This window comes from Rhinoderma darwinii (assembly GCF_050947455.1).
Source record: "Rhinoderma darwinii isolate aRhiDar2 chromosome 8 unlocalized genomic scaffold, aRhiDar2.hap1 SUPER_8_unloc_3, whole genome shotgun sequence".
Lineage (NCBI taxonomy): Eukaryota > Metazoa > Chordata > Amphibia > Anura > Rhinodermatidae > Rhinoderma > Rhinoderma darwinii.
The window spans coordinates 572891-594869 of NW_027461826.1; the positions used below are offsets into that span (position 1 = coordinate 572891).

Below are 21979 nucleotides of genomic sequence, written 5' to 3' on the forward strand. Positions count from 1 at the left end.
TGGTGTCCTGTAGATCTTGGTTTACTTGTCCCCATTGATGGCATGTTATACCTGACATGTGACAGGGGTGGCCAATCACTGATCATTATAACATTAATTGTGCTCTACCAGTTCAAACAACATAAGGAGGAATATAGTACTAAACTTTATGCTCCATTTTCAGGAATTAGGTCAATACTGACCGCAGATGTGATGTTAGTATAGAGAGCGCGTCACTACTGCGACCAGTGATTAGCCTAGGAAACAGAGACTGGCTGGGGAATAAGGAACCACAGTGGGATCGGTGTTCATTTAAAACATGAGTATGTGCCTGTTTATTATTTGTACGCATATTAAGCTATTACTGGGAATTTCTAGAAGGTTAGAAGACCACTTTCAAAGCGACCATACAGTCCCCCCCAAAAATATCTCAGACTTCGCTATGGAGAGTGTCTTTGGAAGTATAAGACACGTCCCCACCTCCTCCACTGCCCTCCAATTAACCAGCACTGATGACGTCGGCCCATGTTGGCACTGTGTCTAGCAGCGCCAACATCTTCAGTGCTCGTCTATCAGAGGACGGAATCAATTATCTGGTTATCTTTAGGATAGGCCATCAATATTAGATCAGTGGTGGTCCAATTAGCTGTTTAAAAGGGCTACGGCGCTCATACAAGCGCCACTGTCCCGTCATTGTTTACAGGGACTTCTTTTTTATTCGTACTTGCATGCACCGTTACATTCATAGTGGCTGTGCAAGGTATTGCAGCGCTGTCCCATTCAGATGATTGACGGGGGTTCCGTCAGTTGGACTCGCACCGATCTAAAATAGACCATACATTTTAAAAACCCGGATTGTCCCTTTAAAATATAGTTCTCTCACCCACTATTTTTAAATGAAATCATTGTATTTGCCATTACTACATTATGTGGCAGAGCATTCTAAAATGTGACTACTCTGAGGGTATGTTCACACGGCCTAGTTTCGGCCATAAACGCCTGAAAAACAGCCCAAAAATCGGAAGCAGAACGTCTCCAAACATCTGCCCATTGATTTCAATGGAAAAAACGGCTCTGTTCCGACGGGCCGTTTTTTTACGTGGGCAACTTGAAAAACGGGCGCATAAAAAAACGTCCACGAAATAGAAGTGCAGGTCACTTCTTGGGACGTTTTTGGAGCTGTTTTTCATAGACTCTATTGAAAACAGCTCCAAAAACGGCCATAAAAAACGCCATGAAAAACGCCACGAAAATCGGTGGCTTACAAAACGTCTGAAAATCAGGAGCTGTTTTCCCTTAAAAAAAGCTCCGTATTTTCAGAAGTTTTTGAGTTTTCCTGTGAACATACCCTAACTGTAAAGAACCCTTTAATATACAGGGTGGGCCATTTATATGGATACACCTAAATAAAATAGGAATGGTTGGTGATATTAACTTCCTGTTTGTGGCACATTAGTATATGGGAGGGGGGAAACTTTTCAAGCAGGGTGTTGACCATGGCGGCCATTTTGAAGTCTGCCATTTTGTATCCAACTTTAGTTTTTTCAATGGGAAGAGGGTTATGTGACACATCAAACTTATCGAGAATTTCACAAGAAAAACAATGATGTGCTTGGTTTTAACGTTACTTTATTCTTTCATGAGTTATTTACAAGTTTCTGACCACTTATAAAATGTGTTCAAAGTGCTGCCCATTGTGTTGGATTGTCAATGCAACCCTCTTCTCCCACTCTTCACACACTGATAGCAACACCGCAGAAGAAATGCCTCCCGATCTGACCCCCTTAGACTTTTATCTTTGGGGTCATCTGAAGGCAATTGTCTATGCTGTGAAGATAAGAGATGTGCAGCAACTGAAACTACGGATACTGGAAGCCTGTGCTAGCATTTCTTCTTGCTATCAGTGTTACAATGAGTGTCCCTTGCTCAGAGGGCCTGTCCTCTCCTGCATTACACAGATAACCCATTCATTTGAAGAAGCACTATGTAATACTTAATTTTCCCTGTGGTGGTGCTGCAGTGAGATTTAACACTTACTGCCAGGCTTTCCTATAGACAACTGTGGGTTTCAGCAGGGGAAACTTTGTGATCTGCTTATTGCCAAGGGTTCCTTCTAACCAGTAGGGATCGTCCAAAGCGGTAACAAATTGGCTTTTCCTTAAAAGTAATATATGTCTATAGCTCAGAATACTAATATGGACACATTAATAGAATCTACTGTGAACTGTATCAGAATAACCTGCACAAGCCCAAGAGATGGGTATGGCCTTTCTGTCAACTCAAAATTCACTAATAGAATATATGAAAACAGGTTTACTAAACTAGACAGCCCCCTTAAGGACCCAAATATTTTTTTTTGTTTTTGCCTCCTCGCATTCCGTCAGCCATAAATGTTTTATATTTAAGCTTTTTGAGGCCTTGTTTTTTATGGGATAAAGCATATATATTTAAAGGCATTATTTGTGGGTACATATATTATAGCATTTAATGTATACAAATAATGAAAGTGTAGCTAAATGTTTGCCAAACTTCTGACATGTCATAGTGACATGTCAGAAGTTTGGATTGGTGGGTGTCCGAGCACTGAGACCCCCACCAATCGCTAGAACGAAGCAGCTGAAGCATTCGTGTGAGCGCTCAGCCGCTCCGTGTCTGTTCGGCTTTTTCCGTAAATAAATGTATCGGTGTAGGAACTCAATAGAAAGTCTATCAGCCCGTACTCTGATACATCGGCTTTCCGGAAAAAGCCGAACAGACACGAAGCGGCTGGGGTCTCAATGCTCGGACCCCCACCAATCCAAACTTCTGACATGTCACTATGACATGCCAGAAGTTTGTCAAACTTTTAGCTACACTTTAAGTGTAATTATCTAGAAAAAATATTGGAGGCTCAATTAGGGACCTCTGTCACAGATCCCATCCAAAATACCGGAAACAATAGTGCAGCGATGGACACCATGACGAAAATCCGACAGAACCCATTAAAGTTACAATGGAACCGGCGTTCCTGGCATTTTTGTTGTTCTGCTACTCTGATGGAGCAGAACACCGGAAATACTGAACGCAGATGTGAACATGCTCTAAGAAAGTTTCAAAATGTCATTATAGGATCAAAGTTTGCAATAAAGCCCCTGTACTGGAAATAGCAGAGATACAGTAGCAGATACTATATTTGTGTATATTCAATAGCTCAAGATAAGTAAATAATATATATTGATATGTGCTGCTTACTGCCCGAGAAAAAGCTGCTGGTACAGATCCTCTTTGTAGGATGAATGAATTACTGCAAATCTGGCGACTCCGGCTGGGTGGACGGTGCTCTGGGCTGTACCGATATACCTATTTCGATGGATTACTGTTGCTGTAATACTATAAGAACTAGTATTACACTAGTACTACACTAGTATTACAGGAACAGCAATCCATTCAATCTTATGACAAATTAGTTTACTCTTTCTAAATCCTGTACGGCGAGGGCTCCACGGTGGACATTTTTGTCTCCTGTACATTCATATTGTGGAAACTTTTAAGCTACATGCACACGTTGCGGAAGTTGGTACAGAAAATCCTCATCAAAACAACAGGTAAACACAGGTAATTCTGCAGGTAAAATCTGCACCCAAGGTCGGGTTTCCACGTAGCATAAACGCTGTAGAATTTCCGCAACGCCATTATGTGCGGAAATTCTGCAGCGTTTACAGTAGCAGCAAAGTGGATGAGATTTAGAAAATCTCATGCCCACATTGCGGGAAAAAAACCACAGCATAAACGTTGATAAATTAACCGGCGGTGCGGAACTTAAATCTGCGGCATAAATCAATGCTGCATTTTCATTGATTTTCTGTTACGGGTTTTCCCACAAAACCCGCAACATTAAGCACAGTGTTGCAACTTTTGCATTGGAATCGCAGCGATTCCGCCGCAGAAATCGCAACTCAGGAAAACTAAAATCATACTTACCCAGAACTCTCTCCTTCTTCCTGCAGTCCGGCCTCCTGGAATGACATTTCATCCCATGTGACCGCTGCAGCCAATAACAGGCTGCAGTGTCACATGACCTGCAATGTCATCTTAGTAGGCCAGACTACGTGCAAAAAAGAGGGAGGGGATAAGTATGAAGGTTTTTTTTTTCCCAGCGCTGCACTCCGCAACGAAAATCCCATTTGAAAAACCGCACCACGATAGTTTTTCGGACGGAAGATGCTGCAGGTTCCAGTTCGGATAGGCTGCATATCCGACCCTTGGGAACCCGGCCTTATAGTGTGTTTTTTTTATGCGTTTGTAGGTGCGTTTTTTACATTTTGATGCGGAAATAGGTGCGGTTTTATTCTGTGGATTTTGGTAAGTTTTATTATAAACTTGTCAGATACAATTCACAAGCGGAAATGCAAGATACATTTACATTTAAAATACGAACCGCAGGTTAATTTACGTCCAGAAAAATTCTGTAGATGAGATTATTTGAAATCCCATTTACTATGCTGGTGCTGTATTATGCTGCAGATTTCCACATGTAATATGCATTGTGTGCATTTGGCCTTATGGTTTGTATTATTTTTATTTTCAATCTGTATTGTTTCTTGTGTCTTGATTTTTATTATGTGAATAGTTCTTCTAGATAATTACACTTAAGAAAAGATTTCTATGTATATATATAATAAATAAAGTGATAGAAATTGTTGTCCCTGAATCCTAGGTGTCTAGAAGGTCGGTACTTCTAATAGAGAACATAACTGTATTGTACGTGATCAAGAGGGATATACCTAATATGTACATGTTTTATTTATTTTTTTGTGACTTTCGTTAAATAAAATAGATTTATTTGTAAAGAAAAATGTAATATTTTCTGTTTTTCATGTTGCGGCATGATTTTTTAGAATTGTCTATTTTATTTAATTAATAACAGAAAAAATGAAATACCATTAGGGGACTTTTACCATTTTTTCCTTTGATAACCATAGCGCACTCTCATTTATCTATATGACAGGACATTACTGCCTGTGCATGTAAAATATAAAGGCATCTGTTATGGCATACTTTCATTTACACGGTCCGTTATGGGTCATGAAAATGAGCGTCGATCGACAAGACAGCTGGTCGATCAGCATTTGTCTTCTTCTTTCACAAGAAGCTGTGATTGGTAATGTGTAGGGACGAGCGATCGTTTCTATAATCATTCGTCGCCATACATTTCCATCTTGGCGGCAGCACATCTACCTGTTTACACAGGGAGATGTTCTGCCGTACAGCAACTATTTTATTTTATAAACGAGGCGATCAGTCAATGAATGAGCACTTGCTCATTCATCGGCTGATTGTTGACCTGTTTACACAGGGCAATTATTGGGAATAAGCATTCATATGAGCGCTCGTTTGCCTGATCATTGGCCCGTATAAAAGGGCCCTAATACTAGACAGCCTTGGGGGCCATTATTAGGCCCAGAGCTGCAAGGACTGACAGGGACAGGTTTAAACAGCCATTACTGTTAATACGAGGCACACTTCCATGTTGTACAGCATGATGTGCATGTACGCTATGGTGCGATAAGAAGTTAGTTTTTATGACTCATCCTTTCCAATTTGTTCGTAAGAATTTGGACTAAGTTGTCCCAAAAGAAAAAAAAATGGATTACATTCATGTAAAATACTAGCTAATTTCTATTAATTTACTGATTTTGATAATTAGGTAACATAATGGCAAGAACATATGTACCATAATGACAGCCCATCCATCTGCTATGGGGCCCCAGAAGAGAGAGGACCCATTCCAGGGTTTGCTACAGCTCCATTTTAATGAGTGGTTAGAACTTGCACAGGGATGTAATGATAGCAAACAAATAAGTGGAAAATACCCATGTCATGAAAATAAGATGACCTCCTGTTCTGGATTGTTAGGAGTGCGTAGGTTTTAATCTCTGCTATGTGGCCCCTTATTCTCTATGTACGCCACTGCATAACTACACATGAGTAATGTTCATAATAAATTCATGGACTAATACATTTGGCTTCTATTCTCTCATTAATGGTTGCATCATCAGATTTCGACCAACATCTGCCAAAGCCAAACCTCAATTGCGGAAAAAAATTATGTAAACACGTTTGGCAGTGAGCAGAAGTATTTTACCTCCTCGTATTTGTGCATGTAAAATCTATGCCAGGCCTGACTAATAGCGAGAAGCATTCAAATATGCATCAAGGGTAAGGATGCAATTGAATGGACTTGAACCTCTCTGTGTAAAACACACAACAGTTATTTCAAATTTACTTATATACAAGCTGTTGATTGTTACTCTGAAATGTATTTAACCAGTAAAAAACAACATTTTTATTTCTTCTATCAGTAGATAATATGTTTTATATATTATGTATAATTTTATTATTATATGTCCTGTACCTACCAAAATTCTCCTGAATTTTAGGACTGTGGTGTCAATGATGTACACCCCCAAAATATAATTTACTTTAAGTCCCCAAATAGAGATGTTAGGGCTTCTCTGCGCCAATTTGAGGAAATGGTACTAAACGCCACCTCCTTCTATACAGAGCAGGATATATCATCAATAAGGTGAAATAGGTTGTACGTGAATCAACCCATAATAAATGGACCTTAGTGGCAAGTTAATGGCTCCAAACGGGGTTGTACTCTGTTGGACAATTGTGGCCCATTTTTGCGAAAGAATCTGGGCCCACCAAAGGATTCCCTGGTATAATGGTGGGCCAGTCCAACCCTGCATGACATCATCATCTCTTGTACAAAGTGAGGTCATGAACCACCCAGTCTCATGTGAAGAAGTGCCCTTCTGGGTCCTGTACCATTCATTCGACAAAGTATTTATGAGGTGGATCTTGGCACCACTTCTTGTGGAGATGAATTTGTTGTGAGCTATACAAATTGGACAAGTCCCTGAGTTCTCTTTTAACAACTCCAGGTTGAGGATTTTAGGAAATCTATTATATCAATTGTTACAGAAAAGGCAATCATCTTAACACTACTCCCAAACTGTAAATCCTGCATACTCTTATTTTCCCTTTGATAACTTAGATAAATTTAAGGTCAGATGAGGCTTATTGGACAATACAGTTATGTAGCAGCTCGATGAGCGTGATGAAATAAAAATTTTAATCTAATTTATTGGATATGCCATGTAATATGACACCATATGTTAAGTAGAAGCCTAAGGTAACCATCGACTTGATAAACTTATGAGTAAAATTCTTCCCAGAAGACAAGTACACCCACTATGTGATCTTCCTCTGAACATAAATTAAATTAAACCCACATATCAAGAGAAAGAATGTTTTTCATTGGAATTACTTTAGAAATGATTTGCTTGTTGTTTCATATGACTTGTACAATATATTGTTCTGTGTAACATTAGATTTCCCTAGGGGATAATGGGTGGAGGAACTACAGTTTACTAAAATACTAGAGAAAATGAAGTAATTCTGTGACTTGATTATAGGCTATAATATTAACTTTTGATTTTATTGAAGCAATAAATGTAAGTTAAAAAGTGTTGTCAAAATAAAAAAACAACTTCAGGTTCATGGAGCTTTATAGCTAGACTGATTCTCCAGCTCTGATATCTAACTACTGATACTTGGGGGGGACTCCTCTGGCAAAAAAGTCAGGAAACCTTCAGGTTGCATTATATAAAGGACAATATTGGTCAAACCTGAAATTGGAGTTGAAGGAAATGTCTGTTTTGAGCAATCCCTTTTCACACGGTGTCCCGCTGCTGGGACCCCAGAAATCTGCTTTAATCTATGGTGGAATCTTGCAGCAAGTGTTTAATTTTCAAGCATTGCCAACAGAAGCATAAAATACATAGACTGTCCATGTAATGCATGGATGTGCTGGTACATCCAGAAAAAGAGGTGCTCTTTGCAGTTGCTCTTGGCTCTAGATGAAGATTCTGAAAATAGGAACCTCCACTTTTATCTCATAATTCAGCAATAGGGTGTTTGTTTTTTTAATGGATTTTCTTAACCAGAGAAACCCCAATAAGAATGTCCAGAGTTGCCAGAATTTCCCCTCAGATTAGTACCTGTGCATTAAAAAAAACAACACATTTTTGACACATAAAAACCTCTGTTTCGTAAGGGAACACAATTTATCGCAGACCATCTTGCTCCCTCCAGTTCAGTTATGTAGGCACTGGGACAGCTAGGCTTTCCAATATAAAAACCACGAGAAAGAAGTTTGGCCCACAAGATACCTAATTTTACTATTTCTTTTCTAGTTCTTTCATGGAAATAGATTGCAATGATTTACCTTTAATAAAAAAAATTCTTTAGGTAAGTCCAATAGCAAATGAAAATTCTACCACCAGTTAAGATCAATTTTTTACCCATAGGGTGCAGTGTTATATTACCCAGTTTGTTAGTAATGCAGCTAAATGGGTCTCAAAAAAAGTGACAACTTTTGTGACAGACGTTTGTGAGTATGGCTTGACATTAGGAAGAATCTTTAGATTGTTACCTCAAGTGTCACCTGAATTTTTTAGATTTAGTTGGAGTCATCCTTTAAAAGCATATCTCAAGTGATCCATAAAAAAAAAACGGCAGTGATCTATACTGTTTATTAGCTTCTTTCAGTTGTAGGCAGTATACGCCATTCATTTCAATATAAACCAGATTAGGAGGAGACTTGAATTACTGCAGCCCTTTACTCCCTTTCTTGCTGAAAGAGAAAGATAGATACTCGGGTAGCTAGACAGATATATATATATATATATATATATATATATATATATATATATATATATGAGAGAGAGGGATGATAGATAGATAGATAGATAGATAGATAGATAGATAGATAGATAGATAGATATGTAAATATGATATTTAAACAGGGAATTGCAAGTTGACCTGTGATCACAGCAGCATTGGCACTTATTCAAGCAAGCAGCATCTGCAGTGTTAAGAGGGGAAAAGAGGCAAGGGAGCTAGCAGGCGTTTAAAAAGTGGCCGGTGACCAAGTTTTATCCATATCTGTAAGACAATTGCAAATAATAATAACAGCTTATTGTTAGTGAATTAGGCAGAAGAAGAGGTCTGCAGCATAAATGGTTGAGCATTTAAGGGAAAGACTCCACTAAAGTGTACTGAACATAAGGTTCTAAGAGCATGTGAAGTTTTTATTTTTTTCACTAGAAGAGCACGTTAAGTTGACAAGCCAGGTACTATTATTATTATTTTTATTATTATTATTATTATTATAATTATTATTATTAATAATAATAAACTATTATAAATGATAATCTCATCATTCTTATTCTGTGTAATTTACATGTTTTCATTTTACATTTTGGTTTTCGGAAACCTATTTCAGTTACTGGAGTAGAAGTGTTACAGAGGCATCATTAGTTGGATTTGTAAAACTAAACAAGGCTTTCCTTTTTATAATACGCACTATGCTAGCAAATGTCATGTTCCACTTGTCATATGCCAGTGATTAATTTGTACTTCTATCTCTGTGAACAAACAATTCTGTGTGTTCTATAAAGCTCTGTGTTAGTAACGTCTACAAACTCAGCCCATCTCCCCAAGGACAAGGAAAGAAAAAACCTCTTGTGGTTATAAAAACCACATAAATTGCACACTTCCAAAGACGGGATTCTTTGTACCATTGGGTCTTGGCAAACATTTTAATATCTCTGTTACTTACACTGGATGCACATAGAACATCATTGCAGACGCTGAACGCTAGACATTCTTTAAACTGAGTTTTGGAAAGACTTAAGAAAAAAACTAGAATAACAAATCAAAGAGCTGAGTTCACTACAGTGTCTAGGCTGCATTGGTGATGGTTTACTTTGTAAAATGAACAGAACTACATTAATTTGCAATGACATTCACCACTATTGGTAAGGTGGGATCCAATGAACATATTCCAGAACAATTTATGAGGTTCTAAGTGTGCATGTTCTAATAATCTCCATTTGGCATATTCTATTTCATTGAAATGCAATACATGTGGCTAGATACAAAAATAAAACACAATTTGCCTATTAGGCAACTAACCTTATTTTCCACCTTACTAACTGGAGTTATTGAATTGTTCTATTCACATAATTCCTAATAATGAAAATAACCTTTATTAACCCTTTAGGACGCAGCCTGTTTTGGCCTTGACACAGATGATTTTTTCAAATCTGACATGTCACTTTATGTGGTAATAACTCCGGAATACTTTTGCCTATCCAAGCCATTCTGAGATTGTTTTCTCGTGACATATTGTACTTTATGTTAGTGAAAAAATTTGGTCGATAAATTCAATATTTATTTGTGAAAAACTTCAAATTTGAGCAAAAATTAGCATTTTTCTAAATTTAAATGTATTTGCTTGTAAAACAGACAGTAATACAACACAAAATAATTACTAGTTAACATCCCCCATATGTCTACTTTATGTTTGCATCGTTTTTTTTCACGTCCTTTTATTTTTCCAGGACGTTCCAAAGCTTAGAACTTTAGCAGCAATTTCTCATATTTTCAAGAAAATGTCAATAGGCCATTTTTTCAGGGACCAGTTCAGTTCTGAAGTGGCTTTGAGGGCCTTCCATATTAGAAAGTCCCCATAAATCACCCCATTTTGAAAACTGCACCCCTCAAGGTATTCAAAACCACATTCAGAAAGTATTTTAACCCTTTAGGCGTGTCACAGGAATTAAGGCAAAGTAGAGGTGAAATGTACAAATTTCTTTTTTTTTTTGCCGAAATCAATTTGTAATAAAAAAAAAATCTGTAACACAGAAGGTTTTACCAGAGAAACACAACTCAATATTTATTGCCCAGATTCTGCAATTTATCAAAATATCCCACATGTGGCCCTAGTGTGGTAATGGACTGAAACACCGGCCTCAGAATCAAAGGAGCACCTAGTGGATTTTGGGGCCTTCCTTTTTTAGGAATATATTTTAGGCACCATGTCAGGTTTGAAGAGGTCTTGTGGTACCTAAACAGTCGAAACCCCCCAAAAGTGACGCCATTTTGGAAACTACACTCCTCAAAGCATTTTTCTAGGGGGATAGTTGGCATTTTGACCCCACAGTTTTTTTGCAGAATTTAGTGGAATTAGTCTGTGAAGATGAAAATCACCTTTTTTTTCTGTGGAAAAGTTTTTTCATTTTTACAAGGAATAAAGGAGAAAAAGCAACATTTGTAAAGAAATTGTTCCCGATTATGGCAATACCCCATATGTGCTAATAAACTGCTGTTTGGTCCCACTGCAGGGCTCAGAAGTGAAGGAACGTCTTTTGGATTTTGGAGCGCAGATTTTGCTGGATTGGTTTTCAGTGCCATGTCGAGTTTGCAACGCCCCGGAGGGACCAAAACGGTGGAAACCCCCCAAAAGTGACCCTATTTTGGAAACTACACCCCTCAATGAATTTTTCTAGGGGTATAGTGAGCATTTTGACCCCACTGGTTTTTTGTAGAATATAGTGGAATTAGGCCGTGAAAATGAATATGAACATTTTTGTCCACTAAAACGTTGAATTTTTTTATTTTCACAAGGGATAAAAAAGGAAAAGCACCCCAACATTTGTAAAGCAATTTCTCCCGATTACGGCAATACCCCATATTTGGTCATAAATGTTTTTTTATCAGAAATTAATTTTATTAGAAATTAATTAACCCTTTCAGGACTGATCCTTTTTTGCTTTTTCATTTTAGTTTTTCACTCCCCGCCTTCCAAGAGCCATAATTATTTTATTTTTCCGTCAATAGAGCGGTGTGAGGGCTTATTTTTTGCGGGAAGGGTTGTAGTTTCTATTAACACCATTTAAAGTACCATAAAATGTGCTGCAAAACTGAAAAAATAATAATTTGCGGGCTGAAATTGGAAAAAACTGTGATTCCTCCATTGTTTTTGGGGTTTTGTTTTTAAGTCTTTGACCGTGTGGTAAAAACGACAACTTTAATTTTATTCTGCGTCTTAATATTATTACAGTAATATCAAATTTATATAGTTTTTTTTTATATTTTACTACTTTTACAAAGAAAAGACTATTTGTTAAAAAAAAAAAATTGTTTTGTATCAACCCATTCTGACATCCAGAACTTTTTTTTTTTGGTCGATTGAGCAGTGTGAGGGTTTATTGTGGCGGGACGAACTGTAGCTTTTATTGGTACCATTTTATGGTACATACATCTTCCTGATCACTTTTTATTACATCTTTTTTAGAGCTAAGGTGACCAAAAAACTGTGATTTTGGCGTTTTAAATTCTTTATTTATGACAGCGTTCACCGTGCGCAATAAATTACGTTTTACTTTATTCTGGTGTAGTTTTTTTCAAAGTTTTGCTGCGTTTGCACAATAAAATTACAATTCTAGAAAATATTTTTTTTCTGAGATACCATATTCTGAGCCGTAACATTTTTATTTTTTAGTCAAAAAAGCTGTTGGAGGTCTTGTTTTTTGCGGGACGGGTTGTAGTTTTTATTGGTACTATTTTAATCACTTTTTATTCTATATCTTGGGAGGGGGGTGCCCAAAAAATAGCGATGCTGACATAGTTTTCCGTTTATTTTGTTTGCGCCGTTCAGCGTGCAGAAAAAATAACATTATAGTTTCATAGTTTTGGTCGTTACGAACACGGTGATACCAAATATGTGTACTTTTTTTAAACATTTTCATTTTTTCCTATAATAAATTATTTATTATAGGAAAACTTTTATTTTTACACTTTTATAAAAAAAAAATATTAACTTTTTTTTACTTTTTACAATTAATTTTTTTACCTGCAGCTCTGATCGCTGCTAGAATACATTACACTACCTAGTAGTGTAATATATTCCAACTGTCAGTGTGACATCACAGTCACTCTGACAATAAGTCAGAGGCTGGTCCTCGTAGGCTTCCATACATGGCAGACCCCGAGGCCATTGGCTGGCCTCCGGATGCCATCACAAGCATCAGCAACCCCCACAATTGCATGGGGGCTGCTGATGTGCTACAAACCCCCTAAATGCGGAGAACGCAATCAAGCGACACATTTAACGGGTTAATTGTTGAAATCAGTGGCGATGAGCCGCTGATCGGCAACACTGGAGTGTCAGCTGTCGGGGACAGCTGACCTCCCAGCTCTCGATGCACACCTTGTCGCCGACAGTGTGCATCGGGAACGACACAGTGACTTCCTGTCACTCTGACAGGAAGCTTATAAGGACCAGCCGGAGGTTGGTCCTGATGGGCTTCCGTCCATGGCAGACACGGAGGCCATTGTTTGGCTTCCGTTTGCCACGCTAACTATCGGCCAACCCCACGATTTCGGACCGGGGTCCGCCGATATGCTAGAAACCCCTAAAAGGCGGCGATTGTAACCGATCGCCATATTTAAGGGATTAATTCACCGAAATCAGCGACAAAGGACCGCTGGCTGTCAAGAGTGGAGTGTCAGCTGTCGGCGACAGCTGACCTCCAGGTTTCTGGTGCAGACTGTCGCCGACAGAGTGCATCGGAAACAACTCAGTAACTATACGTCCTCGTGCGGGAAGTAACCTCCTGCGGCGACATATAGTTACTAACTTATGCGGGGGGGGGGTTAAAACGACATAATAATAATAAAACTTTTAAAAAACAATGATTCCCCTTAAGGCTAATATTTCTGTACGTACACATATTTCATTGTAAGTAAAACACATGGGTAATTTATTAACCTTTCTACGTCAGTTTTCTGGTGTAGAAAAGTCGCAAAAAGGCATAAAAGTCGCAATTTGTGGTGTGAATTGCAATTTTTGGCCTTTCTGCACCACACTCAACGCTTTTGTGAGAAAAAAATGTGGCTTTGTGAAAAGCGGGCGTGGTCAACACAGCCTGAAAAACGTATTATACTTTATGACAGAAAACTGACATAAATTATAGCAGAAATCTACACTCACTTCTAGCCCCTACCTTGCCCCCCCCTCCCCGACTAGACGAACTCCCCCCTCCCCATTGGACAGTTAAATAAAATATTAAAATAAAGTAAAAATAAAAATAATTATACTCACTTCTCCTCATTTCCCCTCTGGCTCCCTCATCACTCCTCCGCTACTCATACAATGTAATGATACCGGACAGCGTCAGAACGTTGTGTGCAATGCAGCAATGATGACGTTGAAGTGCTGCATCGCATATAAGGTCCAGGCACTGCTCGACATCAGGACCTTGTATGAGCCACGCTAAAGCGATGAGGAGCCAAAGTAGAGAAGAGGAGCGCTTAGCTAAGTATGTGTGTTATTTATTTTAGAGGTGACATGGGGGAAATGGATGTCACATGGCTGTGGTTGTTGCACGTCAATTGTGGCACATGGTCCGGCCGAAAGAGGCTTTTGCCTTACTCCAATTTTTATTTTTATTAACACTGGCGTATGAAATGCAATAATTTAATAAATCCCCTATTGGTGTTGTTAGTGTATAATGGATCCTTGGATTTACCTATTCAAGCAGATATTGGCATTTTTCTGTTTCCATCAGGTGATGCTCCTACTTATCAAATATATATAAGCAAGAAGTAGGGAACAGATTGACATTCTTGTTAACATGCAGAAGTTGAAACCCTGTTGAGACCAAGTCCTGCTAATAACTGAATACAGAGGCCCACATTTACTAATGCTGTGTAATATTTAGACAGTGTAAACTTAAACCAGGCAGCCACAAGATGCACCAAATTTATCACAGTGGTACATGCTGTTAAATCATTTTGGCGCGTCTTGCTTGACCTGTTAGATACTTTCCCCTTCCTTATACCAGCTTTGATTTGGCTTATTTTGCACCAGAATTTTGTGCCAATTCTATGGCACAATTTTGGCACACTTTGGCACAGCTTAAAGGGAATGTGTTGCCAGCAAAACATGTTTTTTTTTTTTTTAGTTAAACAGTTCGTGTATAGGTGATTAAACATTGTTCTAATTTTTTTTTTTTTTTTTCACGAGTCAGGAAATATTATAAATTGGATTCAATTTATAATATTTCCCAGCACTGGTCACTAGATGGAGCCATTCCCAAAATTGCAGCATTGCATGTGGTAAAGCAACCACATTGCTTTATGCTGCAAAATTGGGTAAAAATCCCTCGCTCTAGTGAGCTCTCAGAATCCCCCCCTCCTTTATCCTGGCTAGTGCCGGGAGAAACGAGGGTTTTTAACGGTCTAACCTCCTACACTGTGTGTCGCTATTTTTTGAGCTAACACACAGTGTAGAAGGTTAACATACAGTAGTAAAACACACTGAAACACGAACATACATAGAAATAACTTACCTGCTCCAGTTGCCGCCGCTCCCTCCGGTCTATCCGCTCCGTCTGCTGCCGCTGCTCCATGTGCACAAGTCCGGAAGCTGCGACCGGAAGTAGTAATCTTACTGTCCGGCCGCGACTTCCGGTCAACAGGAAAATGGTGCCGGACGGCGCGCATTTCAAATTTAACTGTGTGGGAGCGGCGCATGCGCCGTTCCCGCACAGCGGCGTACACGATAGTGGATGGAACGGGCCCCGTTCGCAGTCCCTATGGGACTGGAGCTGCCGTATTCCATGTCTGTATGTGTCGTTAATCGACACATACAGAAATGGAAAAAAAAATGGCAGCCCCCATAGGGAAGAAAAAGTGTAAAAATAAAAAAAAGTAACACACAAACACACAAATTAATCCAAACGTTTTTAATAAAGCACTAACATCTTTAACATATTAAAAAAAAAATTGTGGTGACACTGTTCCTTTAAGGGTTTTCAGTCTCTGGTTGTAAATAAGAATGTTTCCATTTCCTGACAGGAAACAGAGATCTTAAAATGGAACTATTAGTAAATATAAGTAAATAGTAGAAAGTTACAGATTGTTCTATTATACAATAATTTAGCTTTATGTATAAATACCTTCTAAACCCTAAGCAAATTAACCCCCTAAGGATTTGTTCATACGGAGGAATTTTTGTGGTGGCATTCGCCGCAGTTGCAGCTGCAAAATTCCGCCTCCCATTCATTTCAATGGGAGACGGACGCTTCTTTTTCCCTCTAGCTGATTTTTTCAGCTAGCGGACAAAGGTAGCGTCCTGCCCCATCTTCAGGCGGATTCCGCCCAAACCTCCCGTTGAAGTAAATGGTAGTAGGAATCTTCCTGCCGACGGCAGGATTAATTCTGCGCCTGATTTTGTGGCGGGACCCGCCAAGCAAAATCCGCTGTGTGAAAATAGCCTGATATGTATAAGAATTGCCAAGCAACCAATCATCCCCCTGGCCTGGGTTCAGGGCCGGACTGTAGAAGTAAGTTATTAAAACAATTCTTGCCTGTGACCAATGATTCTTCACATGGTTTGCAATGTCCTCCATGCAGGCCTTCACTTTAAAATGAATTAACATTGTGTGACAGGCACTTTTAGATTCTCGTGCGTTCCTCAGGTGCAGTATAAAATATACAGACTAGGTTTGTACTTTACGACCATTAATTACATTTACAGTTTGCTCTGTAACTTCATGTGCCCTTTTCTTACAAGACATACAGTAACTACATATATATGCTTGAAGTCTTTGCCTCTCCTAGTATATACCTAAAAAATCCTTAAAAAAAACTAAAATTACTCTTTTAAACAAGCAAAAAGAGCATGACCAACTGCGACAACTACAACATATGCAACTTATTATGATGCTTTTGAACATAATGCGGAGAACGAGATGCATATATTACTTCATCTGAAAACTTTGTTAACATGGGAGCCAATAAATTGGTGGATTTCAAGTATTTGTTTAATCTTTAGTATGATAAAAATAGCATTTCTGCCACGCTAATCCAAGTATCTTGTGCATCAGTTAACATGATTTTAGAATTATGTAAAGTTCAAATAATGTGGAAATAAATCAAGGGCTGAGTTTATACTGCCTTTTGACATTCACCCAATCCTACTTTAAATCATTACACATGTTACATTGCATTGAGCCTACTTCACAATTCTTTTTAAGATTCTGGCCAAAATTATATTATAATACGATAGCTATCTCGCATACTTGAGTGAGCCAAAACACAAAGAAAATAACATTGACCAGACCAAGGACTTTGTCATAGGCCCACCGCCTCTGCAGGGACACAGCACCTAGGTATCCTACAGCAGCCTATTAGCACAGTCATGTTGCCTTCAGCACAACTTGCCAATGGCCCGGTGTCAATGCTGCAGTAAAGCACAAACATTGTGAAAGCTCATTGAAAATGGTAAAAAAAACACAAAAAGATTTTGGGTGGAATAACTACTGTATATATTTTTTTTATACGGGTTTGTACATTATTGCTTCTTAATCATGTTGGCAACAGTGCCTGGTCATGACAAGCTCTCAGACGATTGTGACCTTTAAATTGAATAAAACATCTGCATATGAAAATAAATAAGATAAATGCAGTAACAAAACTTAAAATTGAGAGGCAACAGTAATTGGTTGGACATCAATTTGGAATGAAAATTTGCAAACAAGGGTTTCTCAGCTGTAGAAATGGAAATGGAAATGTTATTCCTGTCAGTCCCTGGCCCAACTATAAAGGGGGTTTTACACTGGTCAGTTATCAGGCAGACAAGCTTTTGTAGAACGTTCGTTGCCGATAATTGCCCTGTGCAAACGCTCGTTCATCTACTGATCATATCGTTTTAAAAAAGTAAAATATTATCGTTGTCGGCAGCACAAGACATGCGGCCGACATGATAATTATGTATGGGGACGAGCGATCAGAGTAACGACCCCATCCATTGCTCCTTATGACAGGAGCAAACGAGGGCCAATCAACGATGTCTTGTTAATCGGCGCTAGTTGCACCGGCCAAAATTGGCTGGTGTAATAGGGCCTTAACTTGCCTATAGCCTAATCATGGCTACTTAATCTTTTCTATGGGGGCCTCACCAACCAGAACACGGTGAAGCCAGGACCGCAATATTGGTTGTAGTCCATTCCAAAAGTTTTAGATATTACCTCAATTTATCTTAAAAGTTGTACCCTGATCAATAAAAAGACATTAAAATAAGCACAAAAGGAATCTGTTATGTTGCTAAACGATTGGTGCAGCGAAAAAGGCTTTTGCATATGATCGCTTCTGCCAAAAATGTCTCCCCAGCTTTTCCTCACCAACAACTGGGGGATGCCTCACCTGTGAAGCCTGCCTCAAAGTTTGGGAAGCACTCATCTAAAGAACAAGCACCCCAAATTGAGATATTACATTATTTGGAATGGTCCCATGTTTAGCAATAAAAATCAACAGGGTTTCTAACGATAAGTTCAATATTACCATGGCATGAATCACAAATGGTTTGGTCCAAAGATAGTTTTGATATTTTTTCATATGTCTAAAGTTCATTGGAAAAAGTAAGAACAAGTAAATTATAGGAAGAAAAAAACAAGAAAGTTGTGACTTGTGTTTTTTCTAGTTCATTCATTTAGTTCCATAAATTAATTTCACCGCAAACTAATAATGTGAAACATGAAAGTTCCGAAATGTTCCTACCATCTGGTTATTCAAGACGTTAATACAACTTTCCTTACAAGGTCATGTTATGTTTTCTATATTAGTTACTGTTTCCCTGCAATTTACAAATCATTTTTTCCAAGCAGAAAGCCTGAATATTTCTGCATATTTCCTTATCAAAAGAAAGGACAAAATTGACACTAAAGTGAAAGAACACTTTGTACATATCTGAAAGTACGATCAAATGCTTCTCTCAGAATGATATTGAAATAGCTCAATATAAGAACTAGAAAATAATCAATAGGCCTGGATGATGATGGACATGGGCACTGATACTTGAGACTGCTCAACAGGAACACAGTAGAGCATCATATTTATATTAATATTGGTGGCTCATACTGGAGAACATCTTAATCCCCATCTTGACCTTAACTTGAGATTCCTGGGCCCCAATGCAAAATCTGTAAGAGGGCCCACAACTATTATTTGTCATTTATAGTATTAATCTCCACATAAGTGAAAGAAGGACCCACTAATGACTCTAGGATCTGGGTGCAACAGCATCTGTACCCCTATAGGAACTGTTGAGGTTCCCTGATGAGATCACGCTGTGCTGTGAGTACAGATGGACATGAATGGAGAGAATTGTATGACGCTGATTGGTCACTAATTGGTCAGCGTCATACACTCCTCTTTACCACGCCCACTTGGTCAAAAGTTAAAAATCACCCAGTTGGGCATTAAGAAACTAATTAGCATAAATCTAATATTGCTCATAACTTGCTCAAAAATTATAATTTTTCTAAATAAAAAACCACTGTTGTTATTTATATTACAGCGCACATCAGATTATGTAGGAGATAGGGCATTTATAATCTGGTGACAGAGCCTCAAAAGAAAAGTAAATGCTAAACTTTTTTTGGCCATTTAACTACTGATAATGTTTTATAGATGAGAAAGATATATATACTATAGCTATGTTCAATACAAGATCGGAGGTGGTAGGGGATGATTTTAGGGTCTAATTAGGGTTCTGTTTCACAAAAACACTTTAGAGACTTGAAGTCCAACCTAAAACCCATCTGTAAAACCCATGTTCAACAGGCACACTAAGGATTGGTTTACTATTAATTCGGGAAGATGCCCACACCAGTTTGCCGCATTGTCAGGAATGTCTACAATTCTATTATATTACAATTAACATGTTAATGTTAGTTATGTTACTACAGTTTGTATTATTATGTGACCTACCAGGCACAGTTGTCTGTTATATCCATCCATGCCTCGCTTTGGATGATCACATGATGGGTTCATTTTATGGTGTTGCGTGTCAGCAACGTCAGGGATCACATGAGATGAAATCCCTTTAAATAAACGCTACAAACATTTTGACTTGGCACCATTTATTACAGCAACAGACGTTGCGTGGGAGAGCGATATACAGTCTTTCTGTAACATACATTATGGGATATTCTTCATTACTTAGCTTTTGCGTTATTCACATGTATATGGTTTTTCGCTACACGTGTAGTGAAACATGTCGGGGGGGCTGCTTGGTGTTTAATTATTTGCTAGACTAGCAGTTGTACTTCAAATCCCTTAGTTTATTGGTGCTGGCACAGCGTACCACAGCCGCTGTTTGTTGCACCAATACATTTATGCACTTACCTTCTATATTGTAGTTGCGTATTACTACTCACCACATCCTGCTAGCTAACACTGACTACAATTTCCATTGCCCGCCAGCTACCGGGGTCTTTCTATTTGGTCATTTTTTTGGTACTCAACCCAAGTTACTGTAAAAAGCAATGTTATGAATGTGATGTGATGATCAAACTTACTTCCCATGGTACAGATAAGAGTCCGGTTAGGCTAGATCATCTAGGTGTATCGAGTGTAGCCATTTTTAAGGTCAGGTAGTTGGCATATTTATTGCATAATCTGATGGAAGCTGGTTTTTCATTGTCACTTAAGGCTGGGTTCACGCGACCTATTTTCAGGCGTAATCTAGGCGTTTTACGCCTAGAATTACGCCTGATAACACGGCTCACGACCTGTAATTTTACGCGTCGCTGTCAAATGACGACGCGTAAAATAACAGCGTCGTCAAAGAAAGTGCAGGACACTTCTTGGGACGTAATTTAAGCCGTTTTTCATTGACTTCAATGAAGAACATCTCCAAATTACGGCCGTAATTGACGCCTCGCAAAACGCGAGTACGAGCAATTACGTCTGAAATGCAGGAGCTGTTTTCTCCTGAAAACAGCTTCGTAATTTCAGACGTAATTGTCGATATCGTGTGCACATACCCTAACATGGTTGGTACATTTTTGAGCTTCTTAGATGTGTTGGTAGAACCCACCAGGTTGTGCTAAATGAGTTGTTGTTTTTTAATCCTACAGGAAATGACTCATTTGTGGCCCCCTCCTCTGACTGGAATTCACACCCCATGTAAAGCAGAGCAGTCCAAATTTCAGATTACCAACAAGGTAGGTATTAATAATCTACAGTATATTATGTGCATTATAATCCCATTAATTATAATGGGAAAATCTGTTAACACACTTTTGGAAGAGAACCATAGGACCTTTCTTTCTAGCTATTTGTGCAAGTCCTAGGTCATGGACTCCCATGATGTCATCATCTGATATGTCTCAATGATGAGTCGGAGCATCTTTAAAGGTGAACGTTCACTTTAAACGGAACCAGTCACCATCATTTCACCTATTGAACTCTGCTCACCCCTCGCTGGTGGCTGCTGTCAAAAGTTTATTATAATTATCCCCTCTACTAAACTTCTCCTCCGACCGTAAATAATGGTCTGCAAACATTTTGTGCCTTTTATGGTAATAAACCGGCAGCCACGTTCGTTCGTTCCTTCTTTTATGCCCGCCCACCACTGAAAACTGGTCTGCCCTGAATGCCGAAATCTCATCTCAGATAGCGCACATACGCCCTTCATGCGATATTTCGTGTGTGCTGTGGGGAGGCGAGGAGCTCTCAATTAAAATTAGGGCGGCGGGGTTAACTCGGAAATACTCGAGGATGAAGATATGATTCTTTTCAAACGAAGATATGACTCTTTTATGCTCATTAGCATACGACAAAGGAACACTAAAAAAAAACTGAATACTAAAGGTACAGAGCCGACTAAGAAGACAATTATAGGTTACATAAACATGCTTTTTCACCCACTACCACCAGATATTGCTGGTTTAATAGGTAAAATGCCGGAGACGGGTTCCCTTTAATGATGTTGAATGTGCCTCATGGGTAGATGCAGATCTAATATCCAATAAATAAGTGACCAGAACTGTACTTAGTCTACCATCGTGGGCTACCATTTTAGGCACTTGCTGAGGTTGACTATATATAACTGAATGGTGAAGCCTTTCCCGGTGGTCTAGCCTCATTTAGAAATAGTTTGAATTGAACATATTGCCATATTCTGATATTTAGTTTTTTTTCTAAACTTCTTTTCTGCATTTGTGCATAATTTCTAATTACATTTATTATTTATTTCGAGATTTTATGGTGCGTAATAGTATAGTGATGCTTCTGTAAGATTTCCATTGTGACC

The 21979-nt window shown here is 38.7% G+C and overlaps 1 protein-coding gene across 1 annotated transcript in view; it reads left to right on the forward strand.

Moving 5' to 3' along the window:
- The window catches only part of LOC142697920 (AF4/FMR2 family member 2-like), a gene marked incomplete at its 3' end in the record, with an annotated part of 383807 nt that overhangs the window by 254117 nt on the left and 107711 nt on the right, over positions 1-21979 (forward strand). Inside the window, exon 5 of the mRNA XM_075847722.1 lies at positions 20802-20888. Coding sequence (XP_075703837.1) covers positions 20802-20888 — 87 coding nt within the window. The remainder of the gene's footprint in view (positions 1-20801; positions 20889-21979) is intronic.